This window comes from Mercenaria mercenaria, chromosome 1, assembly GCF_021730395.1.
Source record: "Mercenaria mercenaria strain notata chromosome 1, MADL_Memer_1, whole genome shotgun sequence".
Classification (NCBI taxonomy): Eukaryota; Metazoa; Mollusca; class Bivalvia; order Venerida; family Veneridae; genus Mercenaria; species Mercenaria mercenaria.
In genome coordinates, this window is record NC_069361.1 from 86,201,492 (window position 1) to 86,222,676 (window position 21,185).

Below are 21,185 nucleotides of genomic sequence, written 5' to 3' on the forward strand. Positions count from 1 at the left end.
TCTGTTTATATTCAATTATCAACCTAAAGTTACCAAGACAAACATTTCATCAGTAGGAAATCGCCATGTTAACAAGAAACTTTGTAATTATCGCAGATAAACAAATACAAATTGCCTTTAATATATTACTTTAACACATATATCAAATATAACTTTTGAAAATATATACTATGCAAAAATGTACATGACATCACATAAATAATATGATTTGTTTTTTTACATCAGTTCAAGTTAATACCGACGGCCAGTTTTTTCTCGCATATGGTGGTCTTCAATACACATACAGAATTAGCCAGTTTCATTTCCATTGGGGAAGTTCCAGAGAAAAAGGATCAGAACATACAATTTATAAGGCAGCTGACCCGATGGAGGTAAACATTTAGATAAACGTTTACATGTACATAAAAAGAGTGAAAGACATTCAAGATTCTTTTTTTTTTTTACATGAATATTCAGAGAATTCGGTTTCCCGATTATATAATCTTCCGCACCCGCTCCATTGTTTCAGCATAACCATACTAAATAGCTGGTTTTCTTTATACTATATAAAATTGAGAAACTTCCAAAAGATGCAGAGCACACCAGGGCCAGTCCTAAGTATCTTTAACTTACATTTTCTTGAAGCAGCTGGATAAAAAACTAAGGAAAAGGAGGGGTCATATTTAAAAGAAGAAAACTATTTTCTGTCAAGGTACAATAGTACTAAATAGGTAATCAAGCAGCACTTCCGGGCTAGTCGGATAATGGCGGAAAGAAATAATCCTCCATTTTTTCCCAGTTAAAGTGGCATTTTCATGTTTTATGTAAGCCAGGACCGGTTTTTATTTCTTTGTGGACCTTTACCTGACTTTTTGGTAGCATTTTCAAGAAGATTTTTTGCTTTTAAAAAAAATGTAAACAAACCTAACAACACATGTGTGTTCATTCCCACGTTTTAGCTGTCAGTTTGGAAGATATTCCAGTGTTGACTTGTCAGACAAAACATCTGTCTTAGAAGATACATGACCCCTACTTTTCTTTGTGTTCTTTGGTGGTTTATAAGTCATTTAAGAACATAAGGCTAATAATCCTTTTTTTAAATAGGCCTGGCTATGTGTTAAGCTCTCAGAAGATTGCTAATTTTATATCGAACATATAGAATTTTTTACTACTGTATAACCTTAACACTGTAAAATTTAAAAAAAATGGCAACTCAACGCGACAAAATGAAAATTTGCAGGCTCGGTATGATTGAGCCTGTTAATGAATGGTAGTGGAAAGGCATGATACCGTCCACACCCTCTAACCCCGGGTTAAACAGAACTCAAGCCAAAATATTCAAGCTGAAAAACTAAACAGTAACAGTAACACAACATAAAAGTCGTGTTGAACAATCTGAAAAGATTGAATATAAAAGCTTTGACTGAATGTACGCGGAAACATTTTACGGCCGACACACGGCACAAACAACGCCGTTACGACAATAACATAGAAAACGTAGACACTCCACAGGTCGCTCACCTCAACAAAAGCTGAAAATGCTGCAGGCTTAGTTTAATTGAGCATGTTCATAGACGGTAGTGGAAATGCACGCTACCGTCCACGTCCTCTAGCAGAACTCGACATCCGTACATATGTTCCAAGTACAAAAAAACAATTTACATGTGTTGATACAACAGTGTACATGGAACCTTCAATGAAACACTATGAAAAGCACCGTGTGATCCCCAGTTTAAAGGATGGGTGTGCCCTAAACGAGAAAAACATTTGGCAGAACTAAATAAACTAAATTTAGAAAGGGGATCTGAGGTTATGGATATCACAGATATCGATATCACAGAAACTGCCATAAGACAAAATTAAAAGATACCGCCTCGGTAGCATAGTGGTAAAGCGTCCTTTTCGAGTGCGGGAGGTCGTGGGTATGATCCCTGGCCGATTCATACAAAAGACGTAAAAAACAGTACTAGTAGCTTCCTCACTTGGCAGCCCGCCCGCTTAGCTCAGTAGGTAGAGCGTTGGTCTACGGATCGTGAGTTCGATCCCCGGGTGGGGCGTATGTTCTCCGTGACGACTTTATAAACGACATTGTGTCTGAAATCATTCGTCCTACACCTCTGATTCATGGAGGAAGTTGGCAGTTACTTGCGGAGAACAGATTTGTACTGGTACATAATCCAGGAACACGTGTTAGGTTAACTGCCCGCTGTTACATGATTGAAATACTCAGCGTTACGAGGACAGTGCAAGGACTGGTCAGCCCGGTGTCAGTAAAATGTGACTGGGTGGGGTATCATGTCACGTGTCTACGGCGTGATATTCCTGTCAGACAGCACTTTAAAGTTGGGCATTGTGCTCACTGTTCCAAGCAGACACCGTCGTTTATATGACTGAAAAACGTGTTGAAAAAGACGCTAAACCCGAAAACACACAGGCACGCACGTGCACAAACGCCAACACACACACACACACACACACAAAACATAAAAATCAGGCACCATATCCAAAGAGTGGTTATTCTATACCCAAAGCTATGAAAGCATCAGTTTTGGAACCACTCAAGCCGAAATGTTCTAGCTGAAAAACTAGACAGTACCAGTAACACAATATAACAGTCGTACTGAACGATCTGAAAAAATCAGACCCAGCATTGTAGTACTAGTATATGACCTAAGTTTCCATGACAAAATCCGTACTACTATCATTTCATGATGAAATTGCTGTATCTGATTAAACGCATTAGACTTTGATCCCCGTAATTAAATCTTAATTGATAAACATAGTTTTAAAAACTAAACAAATGAAAAATATCACTGTAAAATCCGAATTCATAAAATGGCATAATGCAAAATTGTGAAAAGTAACTGAATCACAGAACAGTTTGTACGTCCTAGTAATTAAAACAAAATAATTAATACTTCGTGTGTCCTCCCATGGCTTTCACAACATGCACACAACTCTGCCTCATCGGCAGCACGTTGTTCCGGATACACCACTGGGGAATATTCCTCCATTCCTGCACAAGGGCATGTTCCAGTTCACGGAGATTGCGAGCGGCTGCGGGTCGGCTCCTTACCTGTCTGTTCAGCTCGTCCCACAGGTGCTCAGTAACACTGAGACCCGTTGACTTAGTAGGGAAAAGCAGCTGCCGCACGTGCTGTTGCTGCAGAAATATCTGTGTTGTACGAGCGGTTTGCGCCGATGCTCCGTCTTGCAACAATTGCATGCCACATCCACAGGCTCGTATGTGTGGTATTGCGACAGGAACAAAGAGGTCCTGCTGGTACCTAGCTGCACTAAGGTTTCCGCGAATAACTATCAGGTCTGTCTTGGTGTGTAATGGCACTCCGTCCCATACCATCACGGAACCACTGCCATATTGGTCCCATTGAAACAAACACGCGTCGTTCAATCTTTGACCTCGAATACGGTACACTCGCATCCTCTGTTGTTGTGTTACAACTTAAACCGACTCTCTCCCGTAAACAGGACATTTGACCACTCAGCCCGTGTCGTACGCAGGTGCCGGCGGACCCATCGCTCCCGCTGTTGTCGGTGACCTGGTGTCAGAATAAGTCCCTTTGAATGGCCGCCTAGCTCTTATTCCCTGTTCTACTCACTCCATTCGGAGAAGTAGTTTTTGGAATTATATCTAAAACATCAATTTGACCGCTCGGATACAATGTAAATGGTGGACATGTGACTTAACGAGCACTTTTGAAACATATGTATTATAAGTTACAAAACGTATGTTACAGTATGTATAGTGCGTATTCTGCGCTAGAGATACTTTGTTAGCCTTCTGTTCTGTAGGAATGGCCAATCTGACAAGTTGTCTGAAAGTATGGATATCCGGTCTCGTTCAATGGCCTTTCTGAGAAGCAAAGACCTACCTACCGGCTTCGCAAAACATGTCACATGTCGCTTTTGACAAATATTTCCGATACAGAAAGACCTCATTCTCGGTTGATATACTGTACAGTATGCACCTAGTATTTACATTTAATAGCATACTTAATTTTAAATGCGGTAAGCACGCAAGAATTCCCTCAGGCTGATTTCCCGTGTTAGACGAAAATCCAATGGTAGTTACATAAGGAGCTACCTGTCCCGTATAACGTTGCTAAATATCAGAACAAGTCCTGTTTCAAAACATTCATAATTCCAACATGACATAAGACTTCTAACTGCCCAATCAGAGAGTAGCATTTCGAGTACCTTTCGTTTTGCTCTTAGATAAAATGAAGCATTTGTACAATCATTATATAGCGACTTTAAAAATGAATAGCATAATTTTTCAGAAATCAAATTTATTTTTACCACACATGCCCTAGAGGATGCTACAAATGCTACAAACAACAAAATCTCAGAGTTACATTTAACTATATTTAATACATGCATTTTGGTCTTAATTTAAAGTTTGAGATTTCAACCATTACTCAAGTGAAATAATTACCAATGAGCATGTTTAAATTATGAATTCAGTGTAAGTATGAACAAAATAGTTGAATTTGTTCATGAACCAATACCGAATTTCTTTCGTTGTTTCGTCCCGGTGCGTGCGCCAACCCGCAATAATGAATTTTGAAAGTTTATGTGATGTTTAGGCAGGCACGCCCATGTGACAAAAGGAAACATAGAACGCGACAGTACGAAACACTTTATTTCATGTTTGACCGTGCGTCTTCGAAGAAGGTTTCATGTTTGCGAGTTTGCTCACACGCCAAAACGAAAAAACATCGTCCTTGCGTGTCGGCTTGCATACAAAGATTTTATATTGTGAAATTGACGTGCATGCCAAGATGAAAAACACATTCAGATTTCTCTCATTTTTTGCACATCAGGACTACATACAAAATTGTGTTACATAGCCACGCGTACGCCAACGCTACGTAATGAAAATTTTCATTTCGTTTTGGCACATGCACCAACACTTAAAATTGAAAGCTTTCTTTATGGTATGCAACCAACGCAAACAACTTTATGCTTTGTCATATTTTGTTTCGTTGTGTCACACTGGTGCGACGGTGCGTTCACGCAAGGGAGATTATTTTGAAGGGTTGTAAACAATTAAGCTGTTTATTCTACAATTATAAAAGTTAAGAGGCAGTGATTAGTTATTTTTGACAGATCCTCTTAGTATATATTCCATGTAAAAAGTAAACAATGGAAGCCACGTTTCAATCAACATATAGAAGATCGATATGACGTCATGATGTAATTACGTTTTAACATAATAAAAATACGGGACGGAATATCTTAAGGGTTTATAGACGTCTATTGAGTAATTGTGCACGCATAATGATCGATTCTTGATGTGTTTATTTAATGTAACACCGTTATTCTGAGCGGTACATTATCAATTCAGAGTAATGTTAATTAAGCGGAACACCTTTCTGTTATATAATTTTGATTCTGCAAGGTCTTTTATACGCAATAGTAGACCAGTATTCCTCATTTTCTTTCCAAATAAAATGTTGACGTGACGTAAATAATCCTGTTTTTAATGAAAATGTGCATGCTTTCTTTTTGTATTAAAAAGAGATATACAACAGGTTTATAATGCACTTTTATGCTTCAACTAGAAATTGAAAATCAGCATAAAAGTTCAAATTAGAGCATTATGAATCTCTCTATTTGCGTTGGGTATACTTGACTGAAAGAAGATTTTAAATTTGAGTTACTTAAAGTTAGATCAGGGCTTAATATCTGCGCAGACATTTTGGCCAAAAATGTAATTAGCTGGACAAAATTAATTCAAAATATCTGTTTATAGAATAATGACAGATTGTGTAGTCTGCCAAGGATTTCTTTTATCATATGGAAACTTCTTGTCTTTTCTCTCAGATGCACATTGTAAGCTGGAACGAAGAAAAGTACCGTAGTATGGCAGAGGCAGCTATGCAACCAGATGGGCTAGCAGTTTTAGGAATACTTTTCAGGGTTTCAGATTATGATAACCCACTACTAGAACCACTTGTACTGGTCATTCCATACATTAGGGACCCGGGCAAGTATTCAGATATGTACCAGCCAATTCAATATCACCTGCGTCCTTTCCAATGTGTTTAAATCATAGATAGCATATACAATTTACACCCTACGAACTTAATTAGAAATGTCAAGATTTTGGAAATTCAGCAAATGTGAAAAATATTTGACTGAAATAAGTAAACTTTATTCATTGTCTTAAGCAGAAGATTGCTTTAACACACTTGATACGTTTAGTTTTAAGCACGTTTAGACTTACCATTCTAATGCTTTCAAACTTGAATGTTCAAAGCAGGAAAAATCGTCACCAGCTTTTTCTCCTTGTTTTTAATGTATGTTTAATGACGTCGACACTTTCAGAATGGAACAACAGTGTAGAAATCCCCGTAGTTCCAATGAATGAATTCTTGCCAAACTGTCCAGAAAAATACTACAGATACCATGGATCATTGACCACACCACGATGTTACGAGAGTGTTACCTGGACCGTGTTTAAAAGAAGACTAACAATATCAAAAAGACAGGTACCATGACCTTAATCCGTCTCCACTATCTGTTGCTTTTGAATGTAGCGTTAATGGCGTGTATCCGTAATGGACCTTTTTGGCTGCATACGTAATAGTTGACGAAATATATAACGATGTGAACGGCATAGGACAACTTTGATGTAACAACTCGGCTTTATTATCACATACTTTAACCGTCAGTACGGGTACAAATCAGAACCTATTTCTCATGATATGATTTCAATGTCTGTTGAAAGACCCCGTATTTCTTTTGCCCGTGTTGGTGTACCGATTATATCTACTTTCTCGTGACAAATGAGCTACAACCTAGACTGAAAACCTCAGATACCTTAGCCCCTAGATGAGATGGACATGCTTTTTGTAGAGATCATAGCCTATTTTTGTTCATCTTTGTCAGAATAACTGACTGTTAAACATCAATGTCACATTAAAGCTTCAGAAGCAAACTTGGGTTTCAACATTATTCCTTAAATATCACTGTTGATAGTTTCGTGGAATTCTTTATTATTTTCTATAGCGTTTATGTATCAAATTTGATACATTAGATATCATTTCCATTAAAGAATAAACTACTGACAATATCTATGTTACTATCTTTTCTGAATTGTCAATATTAGCATTTCTTACATTTTGTCATTTGTAAACATTAAGCAAAAACACAGAATTTCAAAGAGACTGTCGGCATTAACTATTCCAACTAAACTAGATTTGTCCTTATACATAATATAGCTAAATGTACATGAAATTGCTAAATGCAAGTATCCTTGATTAAATTTTCTAATAAGAAGCAATTTGACCTAAATTACAGTTCCTTGTTTTGAGCACAGTAATGATTTTCTCTAAGCAAAAAAAGTAAAAGAAAAATGCTTCTAATGTTCATATACATAAATTATATAATTGAAACCTAAAAGATGTTGTTTGGGACAGATGAGGGGATTTCGTGTGGAAAGGCATGCTCCTAGGGGAAAAAATGAATTGCAGAACAGTTCTGGTGCATTTCGATGTATTTTTTTTAGATATACCCTCCCTACTTTTTTATATAATTATTTTACCTGCAAACATGTTATGCATGCCCTGGCCTCTGGACTTGTATGGCTGTTTTCTGCTCTCTCCTCGACTTCCGCTTAATATAATACTACTGATACCAGATTTGCGAGCGCTGCGAGCAGAAAAATTCTAAAATAATTCTAGGCTTAAGAAATATATACTTGCAGTTCTTGATGAACAATGATGCATTGGGCGCACCCCTAACTTAGATAGTATATTAACATTATTATATACGTGTGTATGTAAACCAGGGTGTAGGAGAATGGGGGAGACTTTTCGAGGGGGAACCCCATCTTGAAATATTTTGGTATTTTAAACAATAAATCCTGCATTCTGTTGAGTTTTAAGAGAAAGTCATTTAATGCATTAACTGGATGTACGGACAGCAGCTACGCTATATGCCACCCCTCCCCCCACACCCACCCCACCCTCACACCCACCCCAAGTACGAATCTTCAATAGGGTACAAATGTTTTGTAGGACCTGTAGATGATGTTGAATATTTCAAAAGCCAAATGAGCTTTTAGGATAATATTTTCAGTATAGTCTTATAAATAAGAAGGAAATATATATATTCACAAAAGATTGTTCTCCCTTTCAACGACACCCTGCTCTTACACCTATATACTTTTATTTCAGTTGAACGTTTTCCGCCAGACACTGACAAAAGAAGTAGCAATACATCAATCACCGCGAACCAACATCAAAACCACTGGTAAACACAGAGATAAATTTGACATTATTGAATTAAGAGTTATGTATATTTCAAAATACGTTACGTAGGCAGACTATTGAGATATTTATTAGTTAAAATGTTTATGCGAGTTATTAAAACAAACATCGCTCGATCACATTATTCAAAGCTCAATGCTGAAAGATGTACTCGTGTTATGCTTTCCACAATTGATTTGTAAGCTTATACAATATACCACTGACAGTGCTCGACCGTAATTGTTTGTATACCTCACATCGGCATTCGAGCATCAAGAATTACATAGGACATTACCGATGTAATTGTACTGAGTGTAAAATATATTGTTTTAATTGGAATCGAGGCGACTTTCATTGTCACCAAAACACCAAAACGGGGATACATACTATACCAAACACCAATATGTAGCGGTGTTCTAGTGGTTAGATTGTCGGTCGCCCAACCGGGTGTAGTTAATTCGAGCCTCATTTGGGTCACCCCAACACATTCCCTGATATCAGGGCTAGATTTTTTCAAGGAGGTGGACTCGAGAGTGGTTCAAATAAGCTTAGCGCTTTCATCAAAATCGAGCTAAAATTCAATACCTATCGCTGCCAAAGCGTGTTGTAGATATTTGAGGTGATTTATTGCGTATCTAATTTTTACAGTACTCTTTTTATGTCATTATTCAGATCTCATTCGAACGAGTACGTCTGACGAAAATACTCCAATTACCTTGTTAAACCATTCTCCAATTTAAACGTGATATAAAACAACAGTACTGCAGTACATATCAATGTCTCATTGTAGGTGGAGGACGGGAACCCTTAGTGGATAACTTCAGACCAGTACAGCCTTTGAATGGAAGAGTAATCGAGAGAAGTTACCAGATTTTACATGCAGTGTAAATCGACACGCGGATTTTTTTTTTAAATATTTACTACAGAATTTCTGTCTTACAGGATTTAGACACAGTACCAGTTCAAGATTTACTAAATAGAGTTTGAAGCATTTGATCAGTCACTTTGTTTTCATTATTCTTATGACTTAAACTATAAACTTCAATTTTATGTATTACCAGTCAATCAATATGCATGAAATAAGTGAGAAGTGAATGTTTTACACTGAAATAGTTTAATTTTGTTTTCTTTTTCAAATTGCGTCTTCTAGAATAACAGGTAAGTATTTATTTCTTCATTGTGCTCCCGCGTTAATTTGTTCCTTTCACTCTGAAGTTTTAATAACAAACGAATTAAGTCTGCTTCAGTATCATAAGTATGTGTAGTTCTTACTCCTCCACCTGTACATATCCTTTCCGCAGCCTTAACGTACTAAAACGTATTAGCGTCTGATGGCCCTTTCACTCTTCCGTAGAAACAACATTTATTATACGAAACTTATTTTGAAAATATTTCTGAAATGTCTAGGTCTGCAGCTCTCAAATACGGTTATATCTTACATCTGAGGCATATACTGACACTCTCAGACAACATCAAAAATGACATTTTGAGCGATTTGATGAAGCTCCAAAATTATCAATGTACCCTTGGTCCTTTACGGACCCCTGTGGGATTTCTGTTTATCCAGAGCTCAAATATTTTTCATAGATTAAAAGCTGACATGCTGTACTAAAGCCCAGGTAATTTCAATTCGTAATAAAGTGCTGAAAATTTGCTCCCCAATAGCAAAAAAAAAAAAAAGAAGTCCACGCGCATACATTTAGACGGGGTGACCCCTGCGCGTGACCCCTGACTATCTACGAATCAAAATGCGGCTTTCGTTTTCAAGTTTAGCATTTCTACAGGGAATTCGAAATTACAAAATAATACAGAGTTCTTGTGAATTTAGACAAAAAACAAACAACGTATAGAAGCAGAATAAAACAACGAATAGCTTTTGTTTTATGTTTAATTTTCCATAAAATATAGATGCCAAACAAGTCAAATAATTACATGCATCTTGAAGTAAAACGACGCAATATGTAGTTACCTTGTACGATTCTTATGTATGAGCATTTTGAATATAATATTTAAGAGGTAGTAATTAAATAATAAAATTGATCATTAAAAGGGTCGTACACATAGATGACATGCCTTGGGATGCTCTACCCCGATGAAACAAAAGGCAAAACACAATCTTTAGTAAACTCTAACAGTTTAAGATTCTGAACTATCTTTGTAGCAGGTGCATTATTTTTCAAAATAATACGAATAATTTGATATGGTTTCAGTCACTACTTTTGGCGTTATGACAGAAATCTACGTGTATTTGAACCATCTTGGTATATATAAGAACAAACAAGTTGACATTGAAAAATATGTACACAACAGAAAAATATAATATTCATAAGAATGATCATTGAACTGTTCGTTTTTCAACCTGTCATGCTATATTGTTATATATTCAGACGTTTTAGATACGTCCACCCCTGTGCCTACGCCGATTTCCCCTGCGACAATCGCGTCGCCGGAGTTGCGTACCGTCTGGCAGATAGAAATGACCTACACAGAAAGGCTCACAGGGATCGTCATTTCTGAAAGAAAACAGAACACATTTGAACATCAAAGGATTGAATAATTTACTAATTAGACAAATGGGTATGACTTTCATATACATGTATTGTTAACTGATTAACTGACTATGATAATCATATCTGGTCACGGCAATTAAACAGGTGTGTAATGATACTGAAATTTTTTTTCAAGTAATATCTTTCCGGTTACTTACTGTGTGTTCTTTCCAAGTAACTGCCACACTTAAATACTAAGCGAAACGGGGACAAAATATAACAATACGACAAACAGACTACAGACACTCAACACAACAAGTGAATGAAGTATTGCCATGCAATACAAAGTCCCCTACTGGAAGGCACCTAATTTTCTCTACTGCAGTATAACATAATGAACTGATATCTGTCGATGATGTATAAACAATATTGTACTATATATACAATATAATATAACAAAGCACTTGGATTAAAATTTGCATATATAAAAACGTACAGTTGTTTTCATTTGGATTTTTTTTGGCCGATTATACAAAAAGTTATCATAAAAGTTATTTATAGTAACAACAAAGTGAAATAAACCCTAAAAAAATCTATAAAATGTAAGTCCACAAGAACCTCTTTACCAGATAGAGATAGATCAAAATACACCTAAAATTTGGATGTACCGTGCATGTTGTACCACAGAAAAGTGGTCTCAATTTTTTCCTACGGCCACTAATAAAAAGTTACAATATAATCTATTTATAGTAACAACAAAGGGACATAATTCTAAAATAAGTGTGCCTCATAGTGATGAACATTTGTACCAAGTTTCATCAAAATCCCTACATGCATGAAGAAGAAATGCTCCGGACAAAGTCATTCTTGAATTTGACCTTTAACCTCTAAGTATGACCTTGACCTTAAACCTAGGGACCTGGTTCTGGCGTGCGACAATTCGTCTCATGGTGGTGAACATTTGTGCCAAGTTACATTAAAATCCCTCCATGCATAAAGAAGAAATGCTCCAGACAAAGTCATTCTTGAATTTGAACTTTGACCTCTAAGTATGACCTTGACCTAAGACCTAGAGCCGGAGCTTTGCGCACAACATGTTGTCTCATCCAGGGAAATGTTTGTGCCAACTGATATTTAAATCCTGTTTTGCATGACAAAGTTATAGACCGGACAGGAAAATATCCTATTGACCTTTGATCTCAAAGTGTGACCTTGACCTTTAAGCTAGGGTTCTGGGTGTTGCGCACGATACGTCGTCTCATCATGGGGAACATTTATGCCAAGTAATATTGTAATCCTTTGATGGATGACAAAATTCTGGACTGGACAGGAAAAAAAACATATTGACCTTTGGCCTCCAATTGTGACCTTGACCTTTGAGCTAGGAGTCCGGGTTTTGCTCATGACATGTTGCCTCATCATGGGGAACATTTGTGCCAAGTAATATCAAAATCCTTCATGGATGGCAGAGTTATGGTCCGGACAGGAAAAAAGCCCTATTGACATTTGACCACCAATGGTGACCTTGACCTTTGAGCAGGGCTCCGGGATTTGCGCTAACATGTTTTCTCATCATTGGGAACATCTGTGCTAAGTAATATTGGAATCCCTTAATGAATGACAGAGTTATAGACCGGACAGGAAACAGACCCTGTTCATGCCATGTTAACATTTGACTGCTAAGTGTGACCTTGACCTTCTAGCTAGGGGTCTGAAAGTTGTGCACGACACATCATCTTATTATGAGGTACAATTATGTCAACTGATATTAAAATCCCTTCATAGATGGGAGAGTTATGGACCGGACAGGAAAAAAGCCCTGTTGACCTTTGACCTCAAATTGTGACCTTGACCTTTGAGCTAGTGGTGCGGGTTTTGCGCATGACACGTCGTCTCATTATGGGGAACATTTTTGCCCAGTAATATTATAATCCCTTCATTGATGAAAGAGTTATGAACCGGACACGAAACTGACCCTGTTCAAGCCATGTTAACATTTGACTGCTAAGTGTGACCTTGACCTTTGAGCTAGGGGTCTTAAAGTTGTGCATGACACATCATCTTATTATGAGGTACAATTGTGCCATGTGATATTAAAATCCCTTCATGGATGGGAGAGTTAAGGACCGGACAGGAAAAAAGCCCTGTTGACCTTTGACCTCCAATTGTGACCTTGACCTTTAAGCTAGGGGTCCGGGTTTTGCGCATGACACGTTGTCTCATCATGGGGAACATTTGTGCCAAGTAATATTAAAATCCCTTTATGGATAAAAGAGTTATGGACCGGACACGAAACTGCGGACGGACGGCATGACAGAATAACGGAATGACAGAATGACGGAATGATGGAAAAGCGCATTCTTATAGTCGCCGAAACTGGTTTTCAACCAGTAGGGGACTAATAACAACACAAAAACGCATGATAGATATCAGCAACCAGAAGCAAAGTAAAATTAGATAAACATGAACCATTTATGAACATACATAAGTTTGTTTGGCATGAATACTTTAAATCTTTGTATGATACTTCTGATCTACATTTTCTGTTATTTATTTATTGTGATACCTCTTACCTGCATTCAGCTTCCGGATAAGCAGGACATCTAGCATTGTGGCATGGGTTTCTGAAACATCGCATCTGAGGTCTGTTTGGACATTCAACTGTCAGTTAAAGTAACTGTAAACTTTAAAGCTACTGCTTTTGAAAATATTTTACTTTAAAAACACGGCCACAGGTCTAGCGGGAAAAGCCACTCTCTAATAAGGTAACCTCCACAAATCAAAACTATGTAATAGTGTAGGTATAGATGTATTCATGGCATATATGCACATATAACTGCGTACATTCAAACAATGCAGACGAAACAAACAAATAAAGATACACATTGGACATTAGAACCATGACCTTGGTTTTCCATAAACTTCATTCCAACAGATAAATCCGAACTTCAGTTATTGAACGGACGCTGTTCTTATTTCTTTTAGTAACGGTGACCTTGACCTTAATTCAACCGTAGTAGCAGCATGTGCAGTACTAAACTCTGGTCTTGATATAAACTAGTACATACAGATCACTTCAATATTTAAGTTCTTACTAAAGTCCTGATTAGTCCGCCCAAACAGCGCCACTCTAATAACCAGGTTTTAAGTTTTTTGTTTTGTTTGTTTGTTTTGGGTTTAACGCCGTTTTTCAACAGTATTGCAGTCATGTAACGGCGGGCAGTTAACCTAACCAGTGTTCCTGGATTCTGTACCAGTACAAACCTGTTCTCCGCAAGTAACTGCCAACTTCCCCACATGAATCAGAGGTGGAGGACTAATGATTTCAGACACAATGTCGTTTATCAAATAGTCACGGAGAACATACGCCCCACCCGAGGATCGAACTCACGACCCCGCGATCCGTAGACCGACGCTCTACCTACTGAGCTAAGCGGGCGAGCAGGTTTTAAGTTTGGAAACCTTATTTAAAACTACTAAAATTTACTTCCATTTGATAAATGATACGTCATTCCGTTAAAAAACTGTTAAAAATAAGTCGTGTGAAGCTTATCAGAGAATTAACATCGTAAAAAACTGTTAAAATAGTTTCTTGATATATAGTTCTTTGCTGTTTGGTAAATTGGTGGTTTGTAATTTATGTCTTGATCTTAAATCCTTCATTTTTATCAAGATTAACTTATCGGCGGTCCATTTTGGGGGGATTTCTTTCACCTTGGTTTTTTAAGTCATGCTAGAAAAGGGTCGCTTCACCTTGTGGGGGATCTCCGTGACATTCTTCAGTTGTCAGGCGACGTTGTCTTCCAATGTAATAATGGCCTATACAAAATGGCTGACATGGGTCATCGTTGCTGCAAAATTAATTGAAACAAGGCGTTTATAATCCAGATGCAATTATGACTAATAATCGGTACTTCCATAGCAAAATTTATTGAATAAATGCATGATGGTTCTTACACAAAAACGGTCAATAAAATATGGCAAATATGAAATTGCAGGCATTGATTACCGTTTGAATCAATGGATTATAGTCCTGATATAATGAAGACAAATACAAAATAGATGATACAGATTATCGTTGCTGCAAGTTTAACCCAATCTTTTCGCTACTGTTCGGATAAAGTATTGCTCAAAAGAGAATGAAATATTTTTTGCTGTCCCTTATGGTAAAATAAAACGAAATTCAGAATGGCTGACGTAAGTTGTCTTTGATAAATTTCAGACTCCCGGCAATTAAAAACAATGGGAATCTGTGCATTGAACGTCGGATATGATGATGACGTTCACGAAAATCTCCCACTGATTGTATGATTTGTGAAAATAACAGAACAGTAGTCGGACCAACACATAAAAGATTCTCACGGATTTTAATGTTTTGTAAATACATTGTTACGTCGGTGAAAAGTTCATCGAGTATTATAATTCATTGCAATACAAATTACTACAGAACAAAGGGTGTTCAATAAATCTATCTAGAAATATCCTGAAATTTGAAATATGATAGATTAGAACATACTGAACGTGAATAAAAAGATCGTATTTTAGAAAATCAGCACTATTTATTTATCACTTCGTAAGCAACTTCATTACCACTAAAGCAGCCTCTTGTCATCATGACGCCGACATTAACGATATTAATCAATCCAAATCGCGTTTACATTTGATTCAATGTTTCTCGCCATTAAAGGCATTTTCAACAACTCCACACAAACAAATATCCTAGATGAAATACTGAGCTGTGATGCGCCGATCCATATTAAAGGGTTCTTTTGTTTTCAAAACGTGAGTAGATTTTCTAGTCATCAGTTGTCTGACAACCTCATATTAATTACATTTAAATTTTCATAACGCCGATAAAATGTTGTTTTATTCAGACAATTGTCCCTTTAGCCTTGAAGAGAAACATCCCTCTAAGTCGATGACCAAAGCAATATTACTGCCTAACATTCTAATGACGTCATATGAAAACATGATTTAGCGTTATAGGTGTAATTCTAACCTGCCGTCTGAAAACGCAGCTTGGAAAACAAGTAGTGGAAATGCAATGTTTTAGTAGATGTAGAATAGAAAAGAGGATGACGTCATATGACGTTGCCGTTGGGACTAGCATTTACTAATTATTTCTCCAAAGAAAAACTATCGGAATATTAACTAAAATTCGCTCATCTACATAAATAACAGTTTCCTCGAATTTGGCGATGTGCGCAAAACTGTGAGCACATTTACAGGTATTTATTGAACATTCCTCGTACCTTGTTAAACAAAGTAAAACATTGGTATTCGGCCATAAAATATGATAATTACCTTACAAAAACATGTTTTTGGGTTGTCATATCTGTAAAATGTTACTGTATTCTAGTTTAAAAGTATTTTTGAAGACTAGAATCAGCTTAAAGTTATATAAATAGATACATATATAGTATGTACTTACATGCACACTGCATTTGGATAATTAGGGCAGTTGTGTCCGCCAGTTCGACATGGATTTAAAGCACACCGAATCATTGTAGGGCAGTCATCTTCGGAACAAGAAATGAAATATCAAGATTGTATTATTCTTAATTCAATGTCTCATTCAAAAGTACAATAATATATTATTCTTCTTTTTAATTGTTGGATTTAAGATTAAAAGAAATGCAGGCGGGCCTGTGTTCTCCGTGACAATTTGATAAAAGACATTGTGTCTGAAATCATTCGTACCCCGCGGGGAAGTTGACAGTTAATTGCGGAGAACAGGTTTGTACGGTTAATTGCCCGCCGTTACATAGCTTAAATACCGTTGAAAAACGGCGTTAAACTCAAAACAAACAAAATAAACGAAATGCTCGCAACTTTTTCATCTATATTCTCATAATAAAATTTTAAAATCATTTTGAAAGATGATCTTTGAACTTGACGACGAAGTGAAGATTTGTTCAGGATGGTTTCAAAAGCGCTAGTTATACGGGTGGTGTGGCCGTAAAACCATAGATGCACTTGTGAAATATAAAAATTATGTAATGCAGAGTCTCTCCGTGGTTTTTGCTTATACGTATAGATGGTCTGACTTGTAATCATTGTGCATTGCCGCTTGTATACTCAGATTTGCGATGTTTTCGATTGCTTTAAACATTATTACTCCTCGGTTTCTTTCTTTAGGTTCGCACGTTTGCAGGCTGCTCAAAATGCATATGCGAGGTTTTGCGATTACATCAATCAGAACTTTAGTAATTATTTTCAAATATGTGTTGCACGCTGCTAAAAGTTATATGACCTAGATACATGAACCTTTTAAATACATGTTATTCAGCATGTAAAGTTGTGCCCCCGGGGTTTAGCTTTTTACTTTTATTTTTTAAGCAGGATTGAAAAACGAGTTATGCCTCTTGAATTAGTAATTTTGCAATTGCCTAGCACGCTGCTAAAAATGTATGACTCAGAGACTATAAGCCGTACAGAAATGAATTAGTTCTTCTGAACGCTCACAAGTATTGTGTTGATTTTGCATTAAACAAGTAACATCACAGTTAAACCTTTTCACTCATCTCATCCCAAAACTTTGACAATTATGCTTTTTCAAATTTTTATTTCCTTGCATTTGAGCCGATGTCATAAAGTACCCCTCGTTCATGAATACATATATCTACTTTTACGTTTGTCGCAAACTGGTCAAAAATACTTTCCAATTCATAGCCATAATAGTGAATAACACGAGAATTTTGCACCTGAAATACCTTTCAATAAATTAGTAAATACAAGATTTTCCCCTTTACAAAGTATTTCATTATTTGTTGAATGTTCTGCTTTGATAATGAAGTGTACACTTATGAATTTCTTGAGGTCGAGCGACAGAGAGTAAATAGTTTTGGCTATTGGCAGGCAAGCCACAAAATAAGTATCTTATTACATGACATCAGACATCAATTTTCACAGTTTTATTTTCCAATTTTTGACTTACTGATTTTGATTTATTATTTTAAAAGCAACTCTATTGAATATTTTAACTGCTTAAATTCAATGCTTGTTTGGCCCTCTCCCGTGAAGTAAATCTTTTATCCAGGTTTAAAGTACGTGACTCTCGTAAGGTATAGAAGGGAGAAGGAAAATACAGACATTTAAAGTTCCAAAAGGCTTTCAATTTTATGTTAATTAAAGACAGATCAAACAGCTATCAAAATGGACGTTATGCATAGTAATGCTGTTTTAGATACTGCACATGAACGTTTGCATAAAGGGAAGTAATCATCAACAAAAGCTTCGACTGTAAGTCAATATTCAAACTTTTGTAAATAATTTTCGGAAATATGTTTGAATAAGAAATTAATATATATTATGGTCATAAAAGAAAAAGTCGCAACCACATTTTAAACAAAGGCATTCTTAGATTTTAACACTTTTCAGCTTATTTCAGTTTTGCTGTTAGCCGCAGACGTCTGCGTAGTTGATTGGTATATGCATTAGTTTTCTAATATCAGCTTAAAAGATATATGTCGCAGGGCTCGTGTTTCTACAGTAACGCACTTTCTCTCATTTTTAAGCAGTTATAGATAATAAATAGATTTTTTGACAGTTTTTGGGTCATTTCCTTTTCAAAATAAGCAGAATAGCAGCAGAGTAACAAACACTTAACATGCTACCGTATCGTACAGGGATGTTTAGAATAACTTAAGCCTTGCTTCTTTCGTAGATTTTTGAAATCACATAAGTTTATCATTCCTGTTTCTGTAAGTTTCGAAGCATTTCATTTTTAAGATAAGTAATACATTCATTTTATATAACAAATGTCTTAACTCAGCTCAATAAGAGGGCATATCTATGGATCGATGGATCTTCAGTTCGATCCCGGGATGAGGCGTTTTTACTGGAGAACTTCTGATTCTTGTGGAGAAGTTGACAGTTACTTGCGGCGAACAGGTAAGTACTTGTTCGTAATCCAGCAACACTGGTTAGTTGACAGCCACCGAACTGAAATACTTTTGCAAATAACGCCTAACTCAACGCAAACAAAAGAGATTTACTACACGTTTGCGTGTTCTTGTGCATGACGCTGCTGTACTGTTTTATAACGCATATCTACTCTGTCTGCTATTAATAGTTGGTTAAGCCAAAGGAGTATGTGAACACGAACGCTGTTAATGCAATTGAAATGTAGTTAGTTCTGCGACAGGCCCTATTTTATTGTACATGTTGACTCACATCTATACATAATGCTTAAAAGGGTAGCCTTCTATTTCTATCAATAATTCTACATATCTCATTACCTGGAATAGGTCCAGTCCTTCCTCGAACTGAAAGGGAACAAATTATATGTATAATTTTAATGTTATCGCACAAGTCCCATTTCTGAAGTTATTTTTCCCCATTATTACATGAGTACCTATAAATAGTAACGAATTTGTGCTGAAAAATATCCCATTATCGCATTGCGTCATGCATTATCACATTATCATAATAAGCCCCGGGGCCATTATCGATAATGGCCCTGGCGTTAGCGCGGGAAATTAACGTCCGTAAACAGAAATGACGTCATCGCGTTTCGTGGAGGTAAAACAGCGGATATTTCCGTTTTATTTTATCATCTTGAGCGTAACATCGTGTATTCTTCGTGAAATATCGTATTTTTATCCCTAAATTATGGAATAAGCAAGAAAGTACAACTATCCAGGTATTTGATTTTATACAGTAAATAGACTCTTATACAAATAATCATGATAATATAGAAACTGAAAAGCTGAAATTTATTGTTCCAGAAGATGCAAGTACCCATAGAAATGACACAAAAATACATTTCTTACTATATTATAGGTAAACATGTAATAAACAGGTAAATACATGGGAGAGCGGTGCCTTTGAGTGATAATGGCCCTGTAAGAAGATAATAGCCCGAGGGCTAAAGCCCTCGGGCTATTATCACCTTGCCAGGGCCATTATCACTCAAAGGCACCGCTCTCCCATTTATTAACCTATACTTAATGTATGTTATAGGAAGGACAAAATGCAACTGAATCATAATGACAATCGGTATCTTCCGCTCGATTACACAAATCTCCGAATGCGATTTCGGTATTCCCCGTATCTTCCGTTCGATTACACAATTCTCCGAATGCGATTTCGCTGTTCCCCGTATCTTCCGTTCGATTACACAATTCTCCGTATGCGATTTCGGCATTCCCCGTATCTTCCGTTCGATTACACAATTCTCCGTATGCAATATTGGCATTCCTCGTATCTTTCGTTCGATTACACAATTCTCCGTATGTGATTTCTGTTACGGCCGAAAGATGCTTAAAAGCATGAGAATACGTCATCAACCGGAAATGCCGATTATCATTACGAGTCTTCTACCTTATTCCTTACCCTGCTAAATTTCTATAATGAACTTGTCCATCTTTCAGTTTGGACAGTACCATTAACTGTTGAAAGGGGTTCATAGTAAAAAGATATTGACTTAGTGCGCAAAGGCAGAATCTTTTCTAACCATCACTTTTGTAAGAATTATTTTCTTGTAATACCGCTTCTCATGTTAAGTTTTTTATCATCGATCGAAGGATGCTACAGAAGTATGTTTACTAACTGACGTCATACGTATAAGTACAGTTTTATAGTAAGTTAATAAAAGAAAGCTTTACAAAGCTATAGAATCACCTGCGTACTATGAGATGAATAAACAATATTAAGGTACAAATCACAAAAGTAGGTTTTTTGCAATAGTTATAGAAAAGGTTAACTTGTATTCATGTGTAAAGTATGATGAATAAGTATATGAAATCAAAATTATTTGTCGACAACAACAGAAATAAAGTATCTTTACATATAAATTCAATATAAACATAAACTTACAACCACCTCCATAATAGCGTTGTCCATTCGTAGCAAGCACACATACCAGTAAAATAAAAGTTAAACTTTTAAATTCCATCATTATATAAGTTTTAATCTTTCTTTCTTATTTACCAGAATTTATATGCGTAATAAAGAGCGAAATATACCTGTGAACTTTACTGAAAAACTACGTCAAACAGCACTTAACCTATCAGCGAGTCTTGAAGTTTTGCAGAACATGCTCCAAGTAAATCTCAGCATGTTCCCATAAAAATACAAGTGATAAACAAGATACTGACTGTGCTTTCGCATGCATTCTTAACGTTACTTCCAAAAAATGAAAAATAAAAACACAAAAAACTGTCTTCATGCTTTTTTTTTCTGACTGGCATAGAGAACAATGTTTGAATTTGCTTACTCCTTTCTCAGGTAGCACCCGATAGTTAGTTTCAGTCCTTATTATGTGTAAAGTTATATCTTCATTACAATAATTAAATAAATGTCCTGTCGGAACCAGGGAAACAGTTGTGACTACTGACCCAAAACCATTCAAGAAATTTTTAATGTTTCCTTAAAAAATGAAAATTAAGCCGCTTATGAGTTAAAAAGGATAATGCATGATGTATTCGCTAAATGTACC

At 36.4% G+C, this 21,185-nt stretch overlaps 2 protein-coding genes across 4 annotated transcripts in view; one reads left to right on the forward strand and one right to left on the reverse strand.

Annotated features, from left to right (window-relative positions):
* Positions 1-9,251, forward strand: part of LOC123531647 (carbonic anhydrase 7-like) — a 45,484-nt gene extending 36,233 nt beyond the window's left edge. For both annotated transcript variants that reach the window (XM_045312790.2, XM_045312800.2), the window contains 5 exons: positions 226-371; positions 5,827-5,989; positions 6,331-6,494; positions 8,184-8,259; positions 9,046-9,251. In XM_045312790.2, the coding sequence (XP_045168725.2) occupies positions 226-371; positions 5,827-5,989; positions 6,331-6,494; positions 8,184-8,259; positions 9,046-9,143 (647 nt within the window). In that variant the 3' untranslated portion in view covers positions 9,144-9,251. The remainder of the gene's footprint in view (positions 1-225; positions 372-5,826; positions 5,990-6,330; positions 6,495-8,183; positions 8,260-9,045) is intronic.
* An 874-nt stretch (positions 9,252-10,125) lies between these two features.
* On the reverse strand, positions 10,126-20,706 carry LOC123531623 (uncharacterized). Of its 2 annotated transcripts, XM_045312748.2 has the most exons (6): positions 20,564-20,706; positions 18,985-19,011; positions 16,176-16,263; positions 14,498-14,595; positions 13,318-13,405; positions 10,126-10,768 (listed from the first exon to the last, which is right to left on the reverse strand). In XM_045312748.2, the coding sequence occupies exons 1-6, from the start codon at positions 20,643-20,645 to the stop codon at positions 10,648-10,650; spliced, it is 504 nt and encodes a 167-aa protein (XP_045168683.1). In that variant the 5' UTR covers positions 20,646-20,706; the 3' UTR covers positions 10,126-10,647. The 2 variants fall into 2 exon arrangements, with proteins under 2 accessions (XP_045168683.1, XP_045168693.1); XM_045312758.2 differs by lacking the exon at positions 18,985-19,011 and having other exon boundaries at positions 20,564-20,703.
* Positions 20,707-21,185: the final 479 nt, after the last annotated feature.